This window comes from Schistocerca serialis, chromosome 6, assembly GCF_023864345.2.
Source record: "Schistocerca serialis cubense isolate TAMUIC-IGC-003099 chromosome 6, iqSchSeri2.2, whole genome shotgun sequence".
In the NCBI taxonomy this organism is placed as follows: Eukaryota; Metazoa; Arthropoda; class Insecta; order Orthoptera; family Acrididae; genus Schistocerca; species Schistocerca serialis.
This window is the reverse complement of record NC_064643.1, coordinates 211,283,336-211,294,626: the sequence shown is the minus strand read 5'-3', so window position 1 is coordinate 211,294,626 and position 11,291 is coordinate 211,283,336. Positions and strand designations below refer to the sequence as shown.

The window sequence follows — 11,291 nt, the reverse complement described above, 5'->3', positions numbered from 1 at the left end:
TGCAATTTTTACTATTCGAATAGTGTCTAAAGTGAGTGATTGTTCAACACGAAAATTAGTCTACTTTGCTTATTTTCATTCACTTATGTTGTATGATATTATATTTTGGGGTAACTCTTCCCATTGTAAAAGGATATCCATCCTATGTGTGTGTGTGTGTGTGTGTGTGTGTGTGTGTGTGTGTGTGCGCGCGCGCGCGCGCGCGCGCGCGCGCGCGCGCGCGCGCGCGCGCGCGCGCGCGCGCGCGAGTGTATACCTGTCCTTTTTTCCCCCTAAGGTAAGTCTTTCCGCTCCCGAGATTGGAAGGACTCCTTACCCTCTCCCTTAAAACCCACTTCCTTTCGTCTTTCCCTCTCCTTCCCTCTTTCTCACAACAAACTGTTGCCTCATCAGGAAACAAGGAAGGAGAGGGAAAGACGAAAGGATGTGGGTTTTAAGGGAGAGGGTAAGGAGTCATTACAATCCCGGGAGTGAAAAGACTTACCTTAGGGGCAAAAAAGGACGGGTATACACTCTCGCGCGCGCGCACGCACACACGCGCACACACACACACACACACACACACACACACACACACACACACACATCCATCCACACATATACAGACACAAGCAGACATATTTATATGTCTGCTTGTGTCTGTATATGTGTGGATGGATATGTGTGTGTGTGCGAGTGTATACCCGTCCTTTAAGGTAAGTCTTTCTGCTCCCGGGATTGGAATGACTCCTTACCCTCTCCCTTAAAACCCACATCCTTTCGTCTGTCCCTCTCCTTCCCTCTTTCCTGATGAGGCAACAGTTTGTTGCGAAAGCTTGAATTTTGTGTGTACGTTTGTGTGTCTATCGACCTGCCAGCGCTTTCGTTTGGTAAGTCACATCATATTTGTTTTTAGATATATTTTTCCCACGTGGAATGTGTTTCCCTCTATATTTACTGCCATTTCTTGTTAGCAACATTAGCTTATTCCCATGAATAAGCAGCTTTCACTCAGTTAATACTCGGCAGGAATCAAACCTGCACTTGGATCGGACTTCCTTAACTCTTGGGCAGAAAGGTGTGCAGTATACTGCTGCAGCCATCTTCAATAAGCTACCACCTCAAATTCAAAAATCTTAGCAGCAATCCACATGCTTTCAAATCGAAACTGAAGAGTTTCCTCATGGGTCATTCCTTCCATTCTATCGAGGAGTTCCTTGAAAAATTAAGCTTATTCTTCTAGTATTGTTGATTGCATTTACTTTAACGTATAGCTTGACTTTTTTGGGTTCATAAACATTTTATTTTTATCCCTCATTACTTTTATGTTGTAATTTCATGTACTGACACGTTCCATGACCTTGGAGATTTGCTCCTCAATTTGGTACTATGTAATTTGATGTGCAAATAAATAAAATAACAAACCTTGTACAGAAATAGACCTCCCATGCCTTGTCCCTCCAGTCATCTACCATCTCCCACATACAGCCAGCAATAGTGGTCACACGTGTGTATGCCGCCCCCCCCTCCCCCTCCCCCCCCCCCTCTCTCTCTCTCTCTCTCTCTCTCTCTCTCTCTCTCTCTCTCTCTCTGTGTGTGTGTGTGTGTGTGTGTGTGTGTGTGTGTGTGTGTCTTTGTTTTATTTCAGAAGAAGGGCTTTTGGCCGATAGCTTAAATTTATAGCAATCTTTCCATTGTGCATGTTTACGACTCATCATCTTCTCTCTATGCTGAGTAGCAATCTATTCTCTTTGTAATATTGTTGTTATCTCATTCTGCACTTTCCATTGTTAAATTTTAAAATACTGGAAATATATATAAATAGCTGGCACCTGCTCTATACTACAGTATAACACAAAAGTTTCAGATATGAAAAAAATCCACCTGCTGTGACAGCACTCTTGTATAGTCACTTGTAAGAAACTAATATTCTCTTGCACTAAAAAGAAAATCCTAACAGTCGGAAAAAGCCTTTGCAGCAAAGGGCATTAGTAGTATTATGACACAGATTTTCTGTGACAAAATGTATGTATTATAACTTTTGGTACAATAATGCACACATTGCCAAATATAAACATTACATAGCACTAATTAACTGTAGCCTTTTTTATCTCAAAACATAATCTTCTGGCCAGTCCATTACTTTTGGAAATTGCTGCACTTCCTCTTCAGAATACTTGTCCAAACGCTTTGGTACAGGCCTTATCTGTCTGATCTGGTTGGTAACATTTCCCATTATTTCATCTGGGACATTGTCATCTGGGAATATGTGTAAACGCTGCATTGTATATCTACGCTGAAGGTTTCCCCTCATACTATGATAGACAGCCTTACGCATTATCTGAAAAAGACCAAATGCCATTAAATAAGCAATAAATCTATTTGAATATTATAGATAACAATTCTGAAATTAAGGAAACAGAGATAAGCATTACAATTCACAAACCTGGCTTATATATTTGTCTTGTATATTCAACACACACTGCTCAACAGGGAACTTAACAACCCTCAAAACATATTTTTTTTCTACATTATATTATTTGTAGATGACTATAATCATGTTTCAATCTTAGTAACTGACTTTGTGTAGCAATGTAGGTGTGACTATTCCAACATGGACATAAGAATAGCAATCGAAACTAAAGATGTTTGGACTAACAGGCTCAAATGATTTCTTCACATTTCTGTTCAAACTGTCACCAGATAAAGTTAGGACTATGTTACTGAGAGATAAATTTAAATATTGTTGTACAGTCACATAGTCCATATGATTATTTTGATTCCATATAACCAATTTACAATATCTGACCTTGTACTCAACCTAAAACCCATGGTAAACTTGTGCATGGCAGGAAAATCCTGTATGCTTTCCACCTTCCTTCGTGGGTGTGCTGAAAAGTAATCGACTCAGAATTATTATTGTGAGAACTCGTAAAAGATTTTTAAATAAAATCAGCATTATTAACAAATATCTTCATCATGTCTACAAATTTATTTCTCAATTGTCATCCTTGCGACAAAAACATTTCTCCCAACAAAGGACCAGTTTGTTGATACTGTCACTGTAGAATGTTTGACTGTTGATGGAGCCACAACCGCATTTCTGTTTGCATCACTTTATCACTAACAAAGTCAAGTTCTCAAAGGTGTTTTTTAAGTTCTGGAAACGTGTGAAAATCTAATGTGACCAAGTCATCACTGTATGGATGATGATCAATGACAGCGGACCAAGGCATTGTATTGTAGCAAATGTCACAGCACCAATTTGTGGTCTGACATTTGTAAGGGGTCCACAAACCTCACTCAGAGACAAAACACAGTTTGTCATCACACAGGTCAACAGTAGGCAGAATCAATTGTCAAGCCCTCAAGTGCTAGGTGAGTGCATGTGATAATAGTCTGGGTGAAGCCATGAGCAACTCGTGATTTAGTACCGGCTGAGAGTATCCCCACTGCTGCAGGGAAATATTATACTGAATAGTTACAAGTCATATTACTGACAACCGTTCAAAAGGTTTATGGAGTGCTGTAAACCTAATTTCAAGTTAACCACACATCGGATTGCAGTGAGCATTCTATGCGCTAATTAGTGTTACAGTGTGGGACAAAATTTGTAAGTATTGACCTGTGTTAAGATTAACTGTAATCGCTACTGTAGGACAAAACTAGTGTCTGCCTCAAATTGTGTCTAACAGAATACATTGATCAAACAGTGCAAAGTTGACACTGATTCTTGCAAAACCCCCTCTACAATGAATTTAACATCATTGAGCACCCGTATTCTGATTAGAAATGACTCTCAATGTTTCGAATGTAGAAAGCTCCTCCACACACAGAGCGTCGTATCCTTCAGCATGAGAACATGAAACACTCCTCATTAAATTTCATTGATTGTTAATAACTGAATAGTGGCCTAACTTTTAATTTTGATGTGACAGTGACTTAATAGATAAATGGTAACATTTATCTATTAAGTCACATCAAAATTAAAAGTTAGGCCACTATTCAGTTATTAACAATCAATGAAATTTAATCAGGAGTGTTTCATGTTCTCATGCTGAAGGATATGACGCTCTATGTGTGGAGGAACTTTCTACATTCGAAACTCAATTACAGCATGCTGTTTCTCACACATCAACATAGTTACATTACACACCACCATGTTACATGCTATGATTTGGAGCCCTCTAGTGACAGACAGTTGCAAATACACAGACAGGAAGAATAAAGATTTACAACATTAATAAAATTTGTATTATTTAAAAAGCTTTAAGAGTTTAAAAAGAAAATGGAGGCATTACTTTCAGCACATTCTTGTACATTTGTAAAGTATTTAATAAAAGGTCAATGTAGTAATTCAGCAAATAATGGCCTGTGATAATAGTAAATTATAGATAAGGTAGACTGTACATCTCTGCCTATTTTCTCATGTTTCTCACCTCCCTGTAGGGGAAGATGTATGAATTAGCCACAGTCAGTTGACAGCGAGCATATAATGTGAGTTCTGTTCCAATATTAAGCAAAAGGTCGAAGGACACCATTATAGCAATTTATTGAAGAAGAGATCCTTACAAACATACTCAAGAATTAATAGTATAAAGGCTTTACGCCCTGCATATACATATATTTTGTGTGAATCTACAAAGGAAAAATAATCATCAAGCTATATTTAGTATTTTATTACTATTTCATACACCGCATTACTACCATTTGAAGTTTTATTCCAATATCCTTTGCAAACACTGCAGTCCCAAATTATTTTTATAATATCTTCCTCATATTTAATCTCCATTCCAGTGTGATACACAGTAACTAACTTAATATTGCTGACATGGATCTCACAGGTTCCAAATAAACCATTTAGAATATGTGAACCTGTACTCACTCTATAACCCTTGGTAAAATTATGCAGGGCATTGATTTGAATAGGCTGTGGACCTAATAGCCCACACACCCATAATCATTTGGGAAATGAATTAAATACATTTGAAGCTACTGATTACCTTGGAGAAGACAAGATGGTTGCCATAAGGCAACCAAGTTAGCATGACAACCTGACATCTCTCAGACACTCTGTATATGAACCTAACACCATTTCTGATTACAGTGGGTATTCATTCCTTTGCAGAAAGAAACATCTTCCTCCAGACAGTCAAAAGAAAGAAACGAGACCAGGAAATATGAAGCTCACTGTATGCAACACTGGTGTATAATACATTAAATGTAATAGAAACTATTGGTGTTACTCAATCCTCCTGCTGAAGTGCTGTTGCAATGCACAACAAAACAGCTTAATTTTTGGGCAGTTATGAACTCTTTGGCCATTGAATTTTGTTCTAACTCACTCTTTCTCCTTCAGTATTGCATATTTCAAAATCACAATCACCATCAGTGAATTATGTGAACATAACATTTATAGTTCTCATTTGAACTTTCTTTAAATTAAAAGGAAGTTATAATTGTTGAATAAGTCAAACAAAAGCAGATCCTTCAACAAATACCAAAAATCATAACCAAATATCCAATGTTTAAGAAATTTATTGGAAGATACAAGTAATTTAATCAGATCTGTGGTAATACTGCTCACTTAATAATTAAGTTTCCTACAACTGCAATGAAATAACAGGAAGAGTTACCTGGCAGCAATGAATACAGGCACAAACATGAGATAAGGCAAATGTTAGCTTTCAAAACCGCAAAATACAACAGTTTTGGACCCAATAGCAACAATTCTGGTCAGGATGCCACACTAGTGCCCCACTGGCCCGTGACAAGGTGCTCCAACATGTTATGACATCTAGTGTATTTCGTCACGTGCTCTAAAATGTATCCACATAATCCTAGCTTCAGCATTGTTGAATTATACGCGCTTTATTACCTTAAAGTGAATGCTTCCATCATGCCATAATGGCAGCCCAGTGGTGCAGCTGTGAGACAATCCTAAAGTTGGCACCTGCCACCATAACCACAACCAAATGGTTCAATGGCTTAATCATGTTTTCAAGAAATCCTATAATACACACTCCCTTGCAAGACATTACATATTAATTTATGAAGCACTAACTTCACTTAAATCACATACCCTATCTTATTTTACAAATGCATGTCTCCTACAAGTGCAAAGGTGCAAATCCATATACAGAATAATTCTGAGAACCATAATTACCCTATTTTATGGACTATTAAGATGTACTTTTTTCTTCGAAAAATTGTCTTCAAAATTCAAGTGCATCTTGCATTCGAAATTAATATAAAAAGTCCTGTGTTTGATTTAAAATTCCTGCCAGTCTTAAAAAATAGTCATATTTTCACTGCCGTGGCAAACCTAACTGGCAACAATGGCTTCAACTGGCAGCAGCAGTGCATCGATGCGACTAACATAACTTGCAGGGATTCACAAGCTTGCTAACATGTCTCCCTCCCACCCAGCCACCAAAACCCGGAACACTGTCTAGCCTATGATTCATCATTGCATTCTACGGTGCCAGTGAACTTGATTTGAAAGTAATTTATGTTATTGGTAACCGTACAATATTTTTGTTAGTAGCTAGTTTTGTAATACAAAAAAAATAAACGATATTCATATGATGCGGGCTATAAATTGGAAGTAACAGCATATGCAGAAGAACATGGAAACAAAGCAGCTGCATGGCATTTCAACCCTCCACCAACAGGGGGAAAAAATGTTAACAATTGGCTAGTAAAAAAGAACTGAATAAAATGAGGAAGACTAAATGTGCAAATAGGGGCGAATGGGCTTGCTCTGAACTTTGAAAATACTCAGTACATCCAATTTTCTACTGCAAGGAGTACAGTTCCTTCAATAAATATATCAACAGAAGTCAGTAGCCAGGATAGAGAATACCGAGTTTTTGGGTGTACATATAGATGATAATCTTAAATGGAAAATTCATATTTTGGGCCTCCTGAAGTGACTTTGTTCAGCAAATTTTGCCATCAGAATAACTGCTAATTTTGAGGGTATAGAAATTAGCAAGCTAACTTACTTTGCATACTTTCATTCTCTGAAGTCATACGGAATAATATTTTGGGGTAACTCAACATTTGGGCAAAAAGTATTCACTGCTCAAAAGAAAGTGGTTAGAATAATGTGTGGGGCTCATAGTCGCACGTCTTGTAGGCATCTCTTTAAAAGGTTAGGAATTCTTACAACAGCCTCAAAGTGCATTTACTCAATAACGAAATTTTGTTCTCAACAACTTGGATCAGTTTAAAAACAACAGCGACATTCATGATTATAGCACCAGAAGAAAGAAAGACTTACACTATCCTCTACTTAACCTATCTTTGGCACAGAAAAGAGTAAAATATGCTGCTGTAAAACTTTTCGATAAATTACCAGATGAAATAAAATGTCTGGTAGCCAGCAGTAACAGTTTTAAAAATAAATTGAAATCACATACTTCCTTGACAACTCCTTCTGTACCATAGATGAATTCTTGAATAGGACTAAATAAATCTATAGGTATAATACATGTATTTTGTGCCATTTAAGGGCTCCGTTTTAAAAAAAAACGAATGAGGAGGAGGAGGAGGAGGAGGAGGAGGAGGAGGAGGAGGAGGAGAAGAAGAAGAAGAAGAAGAAGAACCCTTCTTTCATTTGTGCATTTCTTCTGTACTCACCACGTTCCACATCATAATGGTTACCGTGAGATTGATCAAGGGGACACATAACTAACTAATAGAGGACTGAATGCAAAATGGCTAAAACTAGAAGATGAAGTACTGAAATGGATTCAAAATTATTCAAAACAGCACTACAGTGGAACATAACAGACTTTAAGGGTGAGATTGGTTGGTGCTATAGTTTTTTGATTGCCATGGACGGAGCATGCAAACCAAAATTAAAATATCTCAGAAAATGCCACAAGAGTATGAAGAGAAAATATTATCTTTCCATCGCTTTATTATTCAACATCGAAACAAAATCAGTGTGGAACTAAACTGAATCGCTAATATGGATGCAACTCATTTGACATTTGATGTGTTGAGTAACATAACTGTTCTCATGAAAGATGCTAAAACTGTACCTATAAAAACAAGTGGACATGAAAAAATGCACTACACTGTTGTCATTTCATGTTGTGCTGATGGCACTAAACTTAATCCAATGTTCATTTTCAAGCGCAAAGCAATGACAAAACCTTCTGAAATACTGCCAAGTGTCGTCATTCACATACATGACAAGGGTTGGATGGACGAGACTGTTATGAAGGTATGGATTAACAGAGTGTGGGAAAGAAGGGAAGGTGCTTCACTGAAGAAGAGTTCTCTTCTTCTGCTAGATCCGTTTAGTAGTCATTTGAAAAAAACCTGTAAAAGAGAAACTGAAACAGAGAAATATAGATCTTGCTGTTATTCCGGGAGGACTTACTTCACAACTGCAACCTCTTGATGTCTCGATAAATAAATCATTTAAAGTGTATATGAGAGAGGAATGGAACAAATGGGTGATGAATTCACTCTGATGGGAGCTTTAAAACGACCTACAATCAATCAAGTGTGTCAGTGGATAAAACAGTCATGGCCCAGAGTGAGAGAAGACATTGTTGTTAAATCTTTCAAGAAGTGCAGCATAAGCAATGCTCTAGATGGCACTGAAGACCATCTCATATATGAAGAGGACAACACTGGCGAGGAAAAGGAAGAGGAAGAAGAAGAAAGTCTGGATTGTGATTTTCAGGGATTTTAAAGATCAGTTCGGTTTTATAAACTTAACTTTTTTTTTTAGTCTGGCTTTGCAATCTAATAATAAAAATAATAAAAATGTTACTCTTTTCAAAACACTGTTTACAATATTCTGTTTACTTTCTCTCATCTTAACACTGACCCCATGTTCTTGATCCTAGGGAGCTACCCTCCTTAATCCCTCAGTAGTCACACTTACTTGTATATTCCCATCTTTTTTGCTGGATAAAGGAGAGCATGATTTTGAAAGCCAACATTTGTTACCTTTCATTTTTGTATGTACCTACTGCCTCTTCATTGAAGCATAATTCCATTTTCTACCCTGGGTGTTAAAAAATTTTTTTTAAAAAATGTATGCCTCTTCATTAACGATCAAGCAATTTGTTCTTTTGTCCTATAATAGCTGGTATGTCACTGCCTTCCTCTGATCTGAGAAGCAGTTCAGCCAGCTAATTGTAAGATGACAACCAATGCAACCTACAATCCAAATCACAACACACCTCTAATTTTCTCAGTCCCTGAAGCACTGCCAAAGGCTAAAGTGCAAGCCACAATAAGAGACAGAAACTATCCTAAAAGCACCACTGACCCAGGCATCAACCTTTGGATTCTAAAACTAAGTAACTTTTCACATCACAAAAACTGGTACATAATGCAAAGTGTCATACTTCTGGATAATAACACACAAGTAGACAACTTTAATGTCAAAACATTCGAAACTAGTGCACAGATGACAGTCTTACACTTGTAAACTTCTGTACTTTATGTTTGTAAATGCCGATGAAAAACCCGGAAACCTTCTTTCCGCATTCAAGAAAGTAACAAAAGGGACCGTGAAGAGCTATAGGCCACATTCTTCCAGTCCCATAATTTCAATTATGTATCAACTAAAAACAAAGCACATAGTTAATTACCATTGTTGGATCCTTGTTATGAAGTTCCCATGCCAGTGTCCATGAAGCTCCACCTGGATACCCTGTATGATGAAAATAAGCTCTCTTCTGCCACTCATTTCCTGGCAGTGCAATATCTTTGCTGTTTATAACAACAACATGATCACCACAGTCATCTGAAAGGGAAGACATAAGCATAAATTCTGTTCCAATGAAAAGTTTGTGGAAGGTGCAATCTAATTTATGTACATATCAACTTTAAAAGTTCCAACAAAACTGTAATTATATACAGAACAATTATTAATAATAAAACTGACCAAATGAGGGTGTAGTGGGTAAACATCACAACCTGCCCACTCCTTTTCCCTCTTTTCGCAGGTAGGAAGATACAAATATAGAGTTTGTTACTGTAAATTATAATAGCATAGTATCCCTGATATAATTATTTATGTGAAGCAAACTGAGGACTTATTCTTACGTACATAGTCTACATAAGCCTCTTTTCCTCTTCCATCCTCCCTCTTCAATTCCTACACTGACATATTACTGTCACACTAAATTTCTTTTAAAAAATGAGAATCATGAAACGTGAGATCATGGTAACTAGAGCTTCAATCCATTTCACATTTAGAATACAACTGCAGCTTGTGGATACATTCTGTTGCTTTAAAGCTCTCATTTGACTCAATGTTTCTGTCATGATCAGAAATGGATTTAATTAAAATTTTATTTCGTAACTTAAAATTTTTACATTAATTAAGTTCTTGTACCAAAGCAGCTTTTGGTTCTATAGAGTTCAGGTAAATTGTCCGCTTCTGGTAAAAAAATCATCTCTTCAATTTACATAACTTTTTCCACCTCATTTCATTCGTCATAAGGTGGCAGGTTTTGGTTCCAAAACAGTTTCATAATAAATTGCTAACCTAATCATTGCAGTTCATTGATGTCTGCCTGGGATCCTATGTTAAGCAAGACAGGTGTTTCATTGTGGCCTGCTGCCTCTTCAGGCCACCGGTGACATCATGCGGGAGATGCAGGCAAACAATTCAATAACAACATAAGCACACCACAATGTTGTCAACCGCACCTCCTGCAGCCACCATGGTAACACAGGGAGCCAGCTTCACTACTAACAGTGTGATAGTTGCTGCAATTAGTGTTGCCACTGTGGACACCAATCATCCATCCAAAGGTCATATGCCCACTGATCATTGTGGCAGAACTCTTCCGCTGGGTGGCTATAAAGGATGCCACCCGGCCGATCAGAACCGATTCGCATCTGGGGTCACTCCACAAAATGTCCAAGTCTTCACTCTCCATTTTTCATCTGAGTTTTCCACACTGGACCCAAAGCCAGTCGCACCTGTGGCCCATAAGCGTGCAAATCACATCACTCTCGGGTTATGCCAAACATGTCCACGGCCTGCCCAAGGGAGCCACCCCTGCAGACTGTCCGCAGCAGCCGTGCTGCCTCCGATCGGCTACAAGCTTCCGCCTCACTAGGACCTTCTCCATGACCATCCTCAAGCCATACTACTATCCACAAATACGGTCACACCAACACCGCCTTTGTAAGACCTCTCACAATACAATATCAGTGACTATAGATGCATCAGAACTTAGTGGTGCACATGCAAGTCCAAATGACTTGTTTTATTGTATTTGGTTTTTGAGTATAAATGAAGCTAATGTATTCTTGCTACCTGGGGT

The 11,291-nt window shown here is 37.9% G+C and overlaps 1 protein-coding gene across 2 annotated transcripts in view; it reads right to left on the bottom strand.

Annotated features, from left to right (window-relative positions):
- Positions 1 to 1,988: 1,988 nt before the first annotated feature.
- The window catches only part of LOC126484346 (39S ribosomal protein L13, mitochondrial), a 36,227-nt gene continuing 26,924 nt past the window's right edge, over positions 1,989 to 11,291 (bottom strand). For both annotated transcript variants that reach the window (XM_050107804.1, XM_050107803.1), the window contains exons 3-4: positions 9,603 to 9,757; positions 1,989 to 2,320 (exon numbers count right to left, since the gene is read on the bottom strand). In XM_050107804.1, the coding sequence (XP_049963761.1) occupies positions 2,087 to 2,320; positions 9,603 to 9,757 (389 nt within the window). In that variant the 3' untranslated portion in view covers positions 1,989 to 2,086. The remainder of the gene's footprint in view (positions 2,321 to 9,602; positions 9,758 to 11,291) is intronic.